At 47.0% G+C, this 13,664-nt stretch overlaps 1 protein-coding gene across 1 annotated transcript in view; it reads right to left on the bottom strand.

The window, feature by feature from the left end:
• Positions 1-8,668: 8,668 nt before the first annotated feature.
• Mtarc1 (mitochondrial amidoxime reducing component 1) overlaps positions 8,669-13,664 on the bottom strand; it is a 25,199-nt gene continuing 20,203 nt past the window's right edge. Inside the window, exon 7 of the mRNA XM_048439511.3 lies at positions 8,669-9,326. Coding sequence (XP_048295468.1) covers positions 9,200-9,326 — 127 coding nt within the window. The 3' untranslated portion in view covers positions 8,669-9,199. The remainder of the gene's footprint in view (positions 9,327-13,664) is intronic.

Raw genomic sequence — 13,664 nt, 5'->3', positions numbered from 1 at the left:
CGTTTATTCTCCCGCACACACGCATACACACATACAGTGCGTGTTACACAATTTGTGCATGCTAGTTAAGCCCCCGGTCTTTATGATTAGGGCTAATTCATGATAGGCTATCCCTTACTTTGGGTGGAAACTTTGAGGGAGGCTGGGGCCTCTAGAGTTTTGCCCTGTTTCACATCTGCGAAGGCACAGATAATAGGGTTTTGGGGCATCTCAAGGAGGGACGTAGGGGAGGTGTTTGAATCCCTGTGAACTCATCACGGGAAACGGGCACACTCCTCCTGAGCCATGATGCATGCTAGTGGGCTCCATTGTTTTCCCAAAGAGCAAGAATGTATCACTCTGGCTAGTTTCTTTTTTATGGAGGATGTTGACATTTATGTCAGTTGAGCAGATGAGGGTTGGAACTTGGTGTACAGAAAAGGGGTAAGAGTTTAACAAGTTTGGGGTCCGGAGATTCCTAAGACCCACTACAGACCCACCAGCTGGGAACAAGTTAGAGTCACAAACACTTTAAACAAGAGTTCCGGGTGATCCAAACACACATGTCACTTACGGACACCAAGCTCTGGTATCTATCATTAAATTGCAAGCAAACATTTAAAAACGAGAAGGGGGGAGCTTGTTTTCAATTGGCAACACCTCCCCTCTTTGAGGGGGTAGCCATGTGTTTCCAGAAGCCAAGGCCTTGAGTTCTGGTTCGGCCTCTCATATATAATGTGGGCAGGTTATGAAACCCTTCTCAAGTCTGCTGCCATAGGCAGGCATCAGGAAGCCAGAAAGGACTCTTAGCAGCATCTCAGAGACCTGCATCCTTCCTCCGTCCATCCGTCACTCAAATGTCACTCCTCAGACTTCAGGTCCCCCTATAAACACAAGATACAAGTGGAATGTACTGGTCTGGGGTGGGGGTGAGGGCGGCGCAGAGGCAAGTCTGGCGACCTCACTTTGATCTCGGGAACCCATGTGAGAGAGGAAGGAGAGCATTGTGTCCACGCTCATGCTGTGACACGTGAGGCCACACGCATACGTTTTATACACACACGATGATGCTAAAACAGGATTGTATTTATTTATATACGTTAATTTATTTGTTTATGTTAATTTTTCATTGCTATGATGAAACGCCTTGACGAGTACAACTTATAGAAAGAGGAATTTATTTGGGCTTCCAGTTCCAGAGGGATGGGAGCCCATCATAGTGGGTAGACTTGTGACAACAAGTGGCAGACATAGCAGCTGGAGCGGGAAGCTGAGAGCTCACGCTTTGTTGGCTGCTATCATTTTATTTCATTGAGATAAAACTACCTGCTTCTCACTAATAAAGGCTGGGCATGGGGTGGGGGTACAGCTCAGCAATACATTGGAGGCCCCGGGCTCAATCCCCAGCACTGTAAAAAGGGAAGGAGAAAAGGAAGAAAAGAAAGAGGGAAGGAGGGGGAGAAAGAAAAGGAGGAAGAAAGCGGGGTTGAGGAAAGAATGGCACATGATATGCTAGAGGCTAACGATGTGGTTTAGAAGCCTGTGAACAACAGAAATTCTGATACCAAATCCCAGTGTGGATTTCATCCTGCCAGCCTCAGGCAATCCCAGAGAACGCTGGGGCCCTTCCAGCTGGGATAAGATCCTCTCCTCAGCCAAGATCACCAGAGCCCTCGGTTACCTTCTAGATGAGCAGAGCCCGGAAGGAGCAAGGAGGAGAAAGAGCTGACTCATCCCCTCCCAGCTTTACCCATCGCTTTCCACGAATTACAGAATATAAGATCACCAGGAGGGACCAAGATTACACCATGTCTCTCCAGTCAGGTACAGTCAGGAAAATATGGTGATAATACTGAAGCTGTTTGAAGACAGGTAGCCAGGTACCACCTCTGCTCCAAATCTGTCAACCTTAGGGGCTGGTGAGATGGCTCAGTGGGTAAAGGAGCTTGCGGTTTGGGCCAGTTTTGTTTGTTTGCTTGTTGCCAACTTGAAGCATGAGAGTTACCTAGGAAGAGGGAACCTCACCAGAAGAATTGCCTCCTTCAGACTGGTCTGGAGGCAGTCTGTACAGTGTTTTCTTAACTGATGGTTAATGGTGGGGGGCCCAGCCCACTGTGGGTGGTACCAGCCCTAGGCAGGTGCTCCTGCACTGTATAAGAAAGACGGCTGAGCAAGCCATGGAGTTGCTCCCTCTGTCTGTTGGCAGCGTTCCTCCAAAGTCTGCTTCAGGTCCTGCCTCCAGGTTCCCACAATGGCTTTCCTTGATGATAGACAGTAACCTGTTAGCCAAGCAAACCCTTTTCTCCCCAACATGCTTTTCATCCAAGTGTTCTGTTACAGCAACGGAGATGCAAGGTAACATTGTGCAAGCGGTTCCGTCTCCAGACCTATATAAGCGTGTGAGCCTCGCGACCGCAGCTCCGTCTTCAGACCTATGCAAGCATGTGAGCCTCGTGACCGCAGCTCCATCTTCAGTCCTATAAACATGCAAGGAGAGAAACAACTCCACAAAATTGTCCTCTGACCTCCGACATAGGCACCCTCACACACATATACACAAAATAATCACTAAGAAAATCCACAGTTCAGACGAAAGAGCTGAAGGACTTTGGGTAATTACCTCACTCTCAATGGAGGTGTCTAATGTCTCAACGTCATTGCTTTAGTCTCTGGGAGAAGACTCCTTCATGGATTCGAAGAGGGTGGGGTTTTTCTCAAGGCTTGAGTCTTTCCTGGGGAGCCTTAAAGTGTAAATCCACCTGCAAGCCTCTCAGGGGTCGCCCTTTTCCTCCTCCTTTCCCTCTTCCCTCCCATCCCTTCCTCCCCATATCCATCACCTCTTCCTCCTCTCCTCTCCTCTTCGTACCATGTTCAAATCTCAGCAGAGTGTCCAGAGCATCAAGCTTGCCCAGGGAACCGTGCCTTGTCGCTGTATAATGACGCTCTGGATCTCCATTCAACCTGTAAGACTGAAGCCCCAAACCCATCAGATAGCAGTGCGCCAGTCACCACCCCCTGCTCTCCCCACCCTCAATGCTTCCCTTCTCTCGGCATTTTTTAATTTGACTACTAGGTTCCCGCACAAGCGGAACTGTGTGGTATTTATGCTGTGTGACTGTTTCCACTTCGTCTGTGTGGAATACACACCAGGGGCTTGCTAAATTTTAAGGCCGAATAACATACCACTGAGTGCCTCTGTTTGCTTGTCCATCTGTCCGAGGACTCTCACGTTGTCTCTGCTCTCGTGTGTCGTGAAAAGTTCTGCCATGGAAACACTGTGTACACCCCAATTTCTAAACCATCAAATGGTTAAAAGAGACTGTTTCAGCACAGTTTAGAAAAGAATCTAGGCCCTCATCCCAGAGAACTTATCCAGGCAAGACCAAATCCTACAGTTCAGTGTTTGGTGCTGTTAAAAAAAAGTAAAAGCAGATTCAGTCGAGGCGATTCAAGAGCCAAGGTCTCTAGCTGAAGAGGCCATCTGTCATTCATTGTTAGATGACCGCAATCCACAGAGAAGTTAATGATGGCACCGAGTTGATTGTATCGGGGGAGACAGACTCTCCCTAAAAACTGTCTTCTCTATGAGAGGCCCTGAGACAGTCTTGCTCTGAGTGTTCTTTCACTGTTCAACACAAAATACCATTAAAAATCTGTTTACTTTCTACCTAAGAAGCGCGGAACACAGACTCTGCTATAAAGTCCAGCGCTGGAGAGTGTGGTGTGACGGAGAGACAAAGAATTGTCTCTTCCACTCTGCCTGCAGATGACGCCTGGAACACTGTCTGCCGACGTGTGGCTTACTAAGCAGTGTGAGGCACACATCCCCAGGAGAAGGCCCTGTCTCACAGTAAAGACGACCCTGGGGAGGAGAGAGGCTAATATCGTGAAAAGGCTGGGACACACTATAACTCAGACACGTCAGCTGAGCAGCACACTGCCAGGACCTTGGGTCTCTCCTTTTTCTCTAAAAGCCCTGTGAGCGGAGTGAGAAGACAGGCCTGAAGAACTGAGATTCACCCCACCAGGCATTAACGGTGTCCAGAAACTATGTGAACAATCTCACTCGACATCCTTAAGACATTTATATCTGTCTGATACAGAACCAGAGTCGGGGGAACATGTTAATTTTCTCAGCCTGCAGATAACACATATACAGAATCTCGCAGGCCCACAGAAAGCTCCGCATAGTCTCCGGGGCTTCCACCGCCTTAAAATATAGGCTTGCATTTATCTTGGCCACATTAACGAGGTCTGTTTGACCAATACATTTATATTTATGATGACTGAGGGCAGATTATGGTTGTTAAAACTTGTCCTTGGGACATGAAAACACTCCTCTGTCATTAATACATTTACTAATATAAACTATGATGTCAGGTCAACGTAAAGGGTAAAAATGTTCCTAAAGTACGCGCACATCATTTTTTAAAGCAATTGAGCCTAATGGAATAGCAAAGGTCATCATAACAAACCATTACAGTCTTCGTCTTGGCTACGCCGGCCACAGAAGAACCTCCAAGAAACCGTCATCATTCCTCCAATGTTATGGCATCCAGACGACAGGGATGGCTCGCAAATGAGTCATCCGGGCTCAGATCGGCAGTAGCTATGTGAGCGCGGCACAATCAATTATTCATGTGTTTACAGAGAGCTTTCCCGGTTGATGTTAACCAGAGCGGCTCGCAAAGGACAGCTCTCCAGCTGTCCTCAGCCATCCCGGGCCTCCAGCTAACAAGTCACTTTAATTGCTGGAGAAGCCATCTGGAAGGTGAGCCTCCCCAGCCCAGGCCCCGAGACTTTATTAGGTGCAAAAATATTAATCAGGGATAATTATGACAATTCTTTATATACAGGACTCTCAGAAAAATCCTAAAGAGGGTGAGAGAAGGTAGGCTTGACCCGGAACCCATTAGGCTCAATGGGGATGGACTATTGAGGACCCAGGTCAGGGATTCACGGAGAGCAGAAGAGAAGAGAATGCAGGGAAAGAATCGGAGGCCGTGGGTTCCAGTGTAGAAGGCTCTGTGAAGGCAAAGGCACATGGCTGAGGACCACCAAGGACGGATGCTTTAGATTGGTCAATGGCCAAATTGACCCTCCCATCCAAAATGGCCTCAGGAGAAGGTGGATGGAAAACAGGACTCACAGGCTGTCCAAGCAGACTAGGGGTGTGAACAAGGGTAACTCCTGTCTCTAAGCTGGAGCAGTGTGGGAGCTGATAACTCCAATGATCTGGCCAGACTTGGGTCTGGGTTGTAGCCAAGCTGTGGCCTCACTTCTTCAGAGGGCATGGTGAGATGGGGGATGGGGGACAACAGGAACATTTTTTATTAGATAGATTCCAAGAACTTGGTGGTACTGAGAGATTTTTTTTTTCTCTTCTTGTTTGAAATTAAGTAATTTACAATGTTATCATAACACGGGGCTGGTGAATGTAGTGTGGTCGGTAGGTTGCTTGCCTAGCATGCACGGGGCCCTGGCTGTGATCTCCAACACTGCATACAGTTAGGTGTAGTGCTGCAAGCCTGCAATCCCAGTCCTCAGGAGGTGGTGCCAGAGGGTCAGAAGTTCAGTCGCCCTTGGCTGTGTAGCAAGTTTGAGGCCAGTCTTGGCTGTATGAGAGTCCACTTCAAAAACCAACAATTCACTGGAACCTATCTAAGAAAGCAACAGAAGTAAGCTGCATCTCCTAGCAAACAAGAGCGTGGTTCAAAACGCATACAGAGCAGCGTGTGGCCGTGAACATCCCTCCGCCCCACAATGTTGAGTCTCAAGCAGGGGCCTGATGAGTCTAAGGTCATCCTGAGATTTTTTGCTAGACCCTGTTTCAAAACATATGCGTATAGACAGAGAGACAGCAAGACACCGAGACAGACAGACGACAGACAGATAGATGAGTTAAAGGCCTGCAGTATCAAGATGAAGTTTTCAGATAGACAGAGAGCACGTGACATCCTTAGACACCGGGTATTGTCATGAGGCAAGGGCTGCAGAGGGTCTAACAGTGGGGTCCCTTTACCTCCTCCAGGTTTCCCACGAAGGCACCACTCCTGTGGAATGGGTTTCCTGAGCTCCGCCACAAGTTTCCCTAGATACCAGAATGACCTTTCTCAAAGGGCCAAACGAAACACAAGCGCATGTTTACACAGGCCTTTCCAAAGCCTTCAGATGGCCTCTTCTGTCGTGGAAGAAGACTGAGGCATGCTGCTCTTCTCAAACTTACTGGTTCACAGCGTTCTTTTTTAAGAGTCCACACCCCCTCCCCGCCCCCGCCACAAACTCAGGCTTCCACTCTGGAAAATGCAGCACAGGGCTGTGCAACCAACCACCCTCCAGTTAAATGTCTTGCTAAGGTCGCAGCTGAAAGCCACTCCGCCACCTTCGAGGAGCTCAAATCCAAGTGGTCCCTGACTTGGAACAGTCCAGCTTTGGGCTTGTTGATCTGGTGATGGTGAGAAAGTGGTATGCATTCAGCAGGAACCCTTGGGTTTGGGGTAGGGGATACAAGGGTCTAAGTTCGGATATTTACATCACGTTGAGAAGTCAGGTGCCTCTGTATCTCCAGTCAGGGAGGAGAGGAAACGGACACAGGTGATCTCAGGGACTCATTGGCCTTCCAGCCAATTAAAAATGGAGAGCCTCAGATTAACCCTGGAGGGGTATATAGGAAAACATCTATATAGAAGACCGACTTCTGGCACTTTTACACACATACAGAAATGAAAATGAAGGTGTTGGGGGGGGGTCTTGTCACATAACCCAGACTGGATATGTGATGTTTAGTTTTGTGAACTTGACACAACCTAGAACCATCTGGGAAGAGGGGCTCTCAATGAGGCATCGTCCATATTGGTTTTGCCTGTAGACATATCTATGGGAGATTGTTTTAACTGACATAGGAAGACCCAGTCCACTTTGGGCAGCACCATTCCCTCGGCAGGGGGAACCCTGAACTGCACGAGAGTGAAGAAATCAAGGTGAACACTCAGCAAGGAAGTATGTGTGCATGCATTTCTCTCCCTGCTCTTGATTTTGGGTGCAACCTGCTCCCTCAAGTACCTGCAGCCTTCGCCTCTCCACATGCCGAACTGCAACCTGGAACAGTGAGCTAAACCATTTCTCCTCCAAGCTGCTTTTGGACACGGTATTTTATCACAGTAGTATAAACAAAATGAGGACAGGCCCTAGACTCACTGTGTATAGCCCAATCAACGTATAATCTGGTGATGAGCCCTAGCTCAGACCTTAAAGGGCCGGGATGGTAGGTTTGCACCACTATACCCAGCTCCATCCTGCTTTCTTTCTGTTCTCGTGTGCCTGCTGGCAAGTTTCTAGTTCTTTCTGAGAAATGCCAAGACAGCCAGCCTTCAAGGTTGTCCACCAGTCATTATGGCTCCACAGTCCCATTATGGCTCGGCAGCCCTGGGTTGGACCTCTTCGTCGTGGTTGCCCCATGAAGTTGCCATGCATAGAACACCCACAAGGGGGCAGATCTTTAGACCTGAGCTCACATGTCCATCACGGGCTCTTGGGAGCTCTTTCTGAAAGTTGGTGATGGTCCTGGTCCTATATTTCAAGTGAATGTGATCAGCATCCAAAATAAATGGGACATCAGCTTGGCCTTTAGTACTAACCACTCGTTAATTATAAAATAAACACATGTGAATGGCCTTTAAATCTTGCTGACAGTGTGCCTGAGAGATGCCCGGAGCTTCCTGAGGTCACTGGGTTCTCTGTCTTCAAGCAGAACCCTTCGTCCAACCAGAGAAGAAGGCAAGTGTTAAGTGAGAAGGGTGTCTGGGTCCCCTCTTACATGTGGGGGCCCTTCTGCAGTGCTGTCTCTAGCTGCCTCACACAAGGTTCCGTCCAGAGATAATGAGGAGGTTCACCTGAAGTGAAGAGCCACAGGGAAATGGATGTCATCTTCACAAGGGCTAGGAATGTGGGTCTAGGGCCAGGGCAGTGTCCTGAGGTGAGGGAAGCTGCCAAGCCTGACCACCTGAGTCGAATCCCAGGGTCTCATACACTAGAATGAGGGACTGACTTCAGGCTCTCCTCTGACCTCCACTTGTGTATCACGCGTGTACATGCACGTGCACACATACACAGATATTTAATGTACTAATATATATTTATATAGATTTAAAAATAAAAGTAAATTAAAAACAAACAAACAAAAGAAAGTCACCTTCCTGAAGGAGAGAAACACAGGGCACCTAGGGACTCCTCCTCTTCCTTCACACAGAATTGTTTCTACGACGGAAAACTAAACTCAGGCACAAGATTGACTTTTTTTAAAAAAAAAAACTTAAAGTGGACTGAGCTGCCATTTACCTCCATTAGATGGCGCCACATCCTCTTGGGGGCCATTTCATCTTGTTACTATCAAGAGCCATCATTTCCCCAGGCAAGATCAAATCTCATCTTAGACTCCCAGGGACATCTCTCCCTCTCTGATGTCAATGATTGCCCCTCACATACTAGGAAAAATTTTTGATCCTTTGTCGGCCATGCCCTGCTTCAAGGGCAGGAAATCATCTTGCTTTTCACAAAGTTGGGAAGCAGACCAAATGCTCTAGTGAGCTGGTTTTGTACCCTGACATCTTAGAGGCCTTCCTTGAGTTAAGGGATCCATCAGATCATCACAAACACCGTCTAGGGAGCAACAGCACCAGACTCAGGAGGATCCATGGAAAAATTAATATCTCCAGTCTTTATTACGCCCTTTCCAAAGTTAGCCCGGCCTTGAGGAGAAAAGAAAACGTCGTCGTTCCAACCTTACTTGGGAAAGTATTTAATTTCCATTGTATGCATGATGTCCAGGGGTAGGAAAACATTCTGAAACATTCTTCTGGCCTACAGTCTTCCTCCTGTTTTCTTTCCTTTCCCAAAAGAAGGGTAGGGAGATGATGGACATCTGCTGCCTTGGCAAGAGAATGCAGAAGTAGAAAAATTACTCCATAATTATAAACAGAGCATTTTGATAATCCCTTCATCCTTCAAGAAACTCGACGGCGCCCTGCTAAGTTTGCAGGACTGCATGTCTCTGCTTCCTGTGCTGGACCCAGAAAATGAGAGGCTGAGACAGAAGGAAATCAGAAAGAGGAAAACTTGGAGATCACAGCCCCAAAGAAAAGGCCGAAGAACCATTTCAAGCGATGTCAGCTTCAAAAATGTTTCTGAGAGACATCTGTTGTTCCAGAATGTGCAGTTCCCATTACTGGCTCAGAAGGTACACGGGGTCTCCCACTTTGACTGTCCCTGCATTTTCCAGAGAAAAATACTGTCCAAAGCGGGGTAGCTTTCCATATAACGGCTGTTCAGAAGGGTCACATAGCCGGTAGCTGCAACAGGAAAAAACCTCGATGAGACCCAGGGAACAGGAAGAATGTGAACCCCAGGTGGCTTCATCAAGGCTGAAGCAGGTGTCCACCCACTCAGGCAGGCTGTGCCTGGAATCGGGATCCAGTCAGAGCGAACATCTCAGCATCCCTCCACACCCCCCCCAACCCCCGCTCCTGGAGAGGGCCAGAGAGTGACAGGCCAGTGGGAAGTTCCAAGGCACGGTCAACACTCCATCCTCATGGCTTCTCATTATAGTGGCCTTTCCTTTTCCAGAATCAAGAAGGTAGGTACTTGGGGCTGGAGAGATGGCTCAGTGGCTAGGAGCACCTCCAGAGAACCAGGGTTGGGTCCCCAGCACCCACTTGGCAGCTCACCACTGCCTGTAACGGCTGGATCACACCAGTTCTCTCTGACCTAACTCCTTCTTCTAACCCCGTCAGCTCTGCACACACATGCCACATGGACATGCAAGCAGACAATACACTCACACACATCCAATAATAAATAAATAAAAAGGAAACGAGCTTAAAATTTATGAAAGATTTAAAATTTTTCAAAGGGAAATGAGATATTCCATATGCCTGGATGTGCCTATAATTTTTCTTCACCCTCACAACTTTTCCACATACGTCACCTGATCCAAGATACTGGCAAGACTGTCACCCCTCCTTTCCATCTTTCCCTTCCTGGCCCATGGCTGCCCAGATCAGAGGCCCTTAAAGGGCACCATTTGACTCTGCTCCCTTTTTCTCAACCCCCACTTTCCGGTGCTGCTGCCAGCAGCAGCTGCCCAAGCTGTGTTAGAAGCTGAGTGTAATAACTTCTCAGCCGACCCTCTTCATTTTTCACCCCCTACACCTACTTAGTGTGGACACTATTCTATGACTGTCTTTTTCTTTTTTTCCAAAGATTTATTTATTTATTTTATGTGCATTGGTGTTTTGCCTGCATATATGTCTATGGGAGGGTGTCAGGTCCCCTGGAACTGGAGTTGCAGACAGTTGTGAGCTGCCATTGTGGGTGCTGGGAATTGAACCTGAGTCCTCTGGAAGAGCAACCAGTGCTCTTAGTCACTGAGAAATCTCTCCAGCCCCATGCTGTCTTTTTAAAAAAGAGATTTCTATATTTGGATTTACGTGTACGAGTGTTCCTCTGCATGCGTATCTGAGCATCACGTGTGCAGTGGCTGAGGAGGTCAGAAATGCGCGTCGGCTCTCCTGAAGCTGGAGTTACCGGTGATTATGAGTGCCCAAATGAGCGCTGGGAACCAAACCCAGGTTCTCTGGGAGAGCGGCTGGGGCTTTTCACCACTGAGAACTCTCTCCAGCCTCACACTCTCTTAACTTCACACGGATCTTACAGTTCTTCAACTAGGAAACCCCAGTGTGTACCAAAAAACACTGCAGCTCCTTGCCTGGTGTACAAAGCCTCCTGCCTGGCCACAGCCAGATTTCTCACATCTTTCTCTCCTGCCAGTTAGGGTACCCATGCAACACTTCAGGATTCCCCAGGGTGCTTTACCCGGCTTGGTGGCACCTGCAACTATCCTTCCTCCCCTTCCCCAAGCAGCAGAATCCCACCCTTTCTTCCAGGTCCTGCTAGAATGTCGCCTGTCCCCGGGAAGAAGCCCACAATCCCATAAGCCAGCAGCAATTTCCTGTTTCTTAATTTCTCTGCTCTTGCCAAGGTTTGTCCTATAGGTTCAGGTCACACATCTGTCTATTCTATGGGACAGAGTGACCCTGGGGAACTCAACATGTGTCCAATTCCACTATCCCACTTACATCCAGTTCCGGGCCTTGTCAGTCACCCCTGGACCACAATTCCTTGTTGAATGGACAAGAGTATTGGTAAGTGACACTCTTAAAGACGCTATGAGCTAGATGTGATCATCCAGCACTCAGGAGACTGAGGCAGATGAAGCATAGCAAGGTCAAGGTCAACCTGGCTATGTAGCAAGACCTTGGGGGTGAGTGGAATATGCACCTTTGTCAGGCAGAAAACTCAAGAAGCCGTGAGCCAACGTGAAAATATCATGGTAAGACCATGCCTCCAGCACCTCTCTGCCGGGTGTGTGGAGGGTGTGGGGCTTGCTACTGTGTCTTACTTAAGCTAACCCAATTTTAAAACACACTTTTTTAAAAATTTACTTATTTATTATGCATACAGTGTTCTGCCTTCATGTATGCCTGCAGGCCAGAAGAAGGCACCAGATTTCATTACAGATGGTTGTGAGCCACCATGTGGTTGCTGGGAATTGAACTCATGACCTCTCAAAGAGCATCCAGTGCTCTTAACCTCTGAGCCATCTCGGCAGCCCCTCTACAACACTCTTACAGTTAAAACATTATTATTGAAAGTATTGATTTTGCTCTACTTCACGTTTAAAATAGCACATGATAAAACCCTGGTTCTAATCAACACAATGCCCATCAAAATCCCAGCAAAATTCTTCAAAGACCTCGAAAGAATGATACTCAACTTCATTTGGAAAAGCAAAAAACCCAGGATATCCCAAACAATCCCATGCAATAAAAGAACTTCTGGAGGCATCACAACCCCTGACTTCAAACTCTACTTCAGAGCTACAGTACTGAAAACAGCCTGGTATTGGCATAAGAACAGACAGGAGGACCAATGGAGCCAAATAGAAGACCCGGATATCAACCCACACATCTTTGAACACCTGATCTTTGATAAAAAAGCAGAAAATATAAAATGGAAAAAAGAAAGAATATTTAACAAGTGGAGCTGGCATAACTGGATATCAACATGTAGAAGAATGAAACTGGTCCTTATCTATCACCATGCACAAAACTCAAATCCAAATGGATCAAAGACCTCAACATAAAGCCAGCCACACTGAACCTTACAGAAGAGAAAGTGGGAAGTACACTTGAACGCATTGACACAGGGAACCACTTCCTAAATAGAACCCCAGCAGCATAGACACTGAGAGAAACAATAAATGGGACCTCCTGAAACTAAAAAGCTTCTGTAAAGCAAAGGATACGGTCAACAAGACAAAATGACAGCCTACAGAATGGGAAAAGATCTTCACTAACCCCACATCAGACAGAAGGCTGATCTCCAAAATACACAAAGAACTCTAGAAATTGGACACCAAAAGATCACATAATCCAATAAAAAAAAATGTAGTACAAGCCTAAACAGAGAACTCTCAACAGAGGAATCTAAAATGGCTGAAAGACACTTAAGGAAATGTTCAACATCCTTAGTCATCAGAGATATTCAAATCTAAACAACTGTGAGATTCCATCTTACACCTGTAAGAATGGCCAAGACCAAAAACACTGATGACAACTTATGCTGGAGAGGTTGTGGGGAAAAGGGAACACTCCTCCATTGCTGGTGGGAATGCAAATTGGTACAACCCCTTTGGATGTCAGTGTGGTGATTTCTCAGAAAATTAGGAAACAACCTTCCTCAAAACCCAGTAATACCACTTTTAGGCAAATATCCAAAGGATGCTCAATAGTGCCACAAGGACATGTGCTCAGCTATATTCATAACAGCATTGTTTGTCATAGCCAGAACCTGGAAACAACTTAAATGCCCCTTGACTGAAGACTGGATAAGGAAAATGTGGTACATTTACACAATGGAGTACTACACAGCAAAAAAAAAAATGACAGTTTGAATTCTGCAGGAAAATGGATGGAACTAGAAAACATTATTTTGAGTGAGGTAACTGAAACACAGAAAGACAATTATCACATGTACTCACTCATGAGTGATTTTTAAACATAAAGCAAAGAAAGCCAGCCTACAAACCACAATCTCAGAGAACTTAGACAACAGTGCGGACACTAAGAGAGACTTACATAGATCTAATCTGCATGGGAAGTAGAAAGTAGAAAAAGACAAGATCTCCTGAGTAAATTGGGAGCATGGGGACCTTGGGGGAGGGTTGAAGGGGGAAGGGGAGAGTCAGGGAGGGGGGGCCAAGAAAAATGTAGAGCTCAATAAATATCAATAAAAAAAGATTAAAAAGAAAAAAAACTGGTTTTAACTATACTTCAAGACAGAAATGACGGCTGAGAACAGAGACTCAAACAAGATCCCACATGTTTGGGGGTGGCAAGACCATTGCCAAGAGACACAGCCTAGGCTAGCCTTGATCTCTTAGCCTTCCAACCTCTGACCCTTCAGTGTATCTTTCTGGTGTGTACTACCACAATCAACAGAGATCTAAATTTTCTCTTGAGAAAATTGATCTGAGGCAAGGTCTCCTGTGGCCCAGGTGCATCAGGAGCCAAATGAGGCTGGGAGGACATGGAACTCATGTTCTCTCCCGCTGCAACAACAGGCCTCTG

Source organism: Myodes glareolus, chromosome 5, assembly GCF_982192425.1.
Source record: "Myodes glareolus chromosome 5, mMyoGla1.1, whole genome shotgun sequence".
Classification (NCBI taxonomy): Eukaryota; Metazoa; Chordata; class Mammalia; order Rodentia; family Cricetidae; genus Myodes; species Myodes glareolus.
The sequence above is the reverse complement of the archived record's forward strand: the minus strand, read 5'-3'. Positions and strand labels throughout refer to the sequence as shown.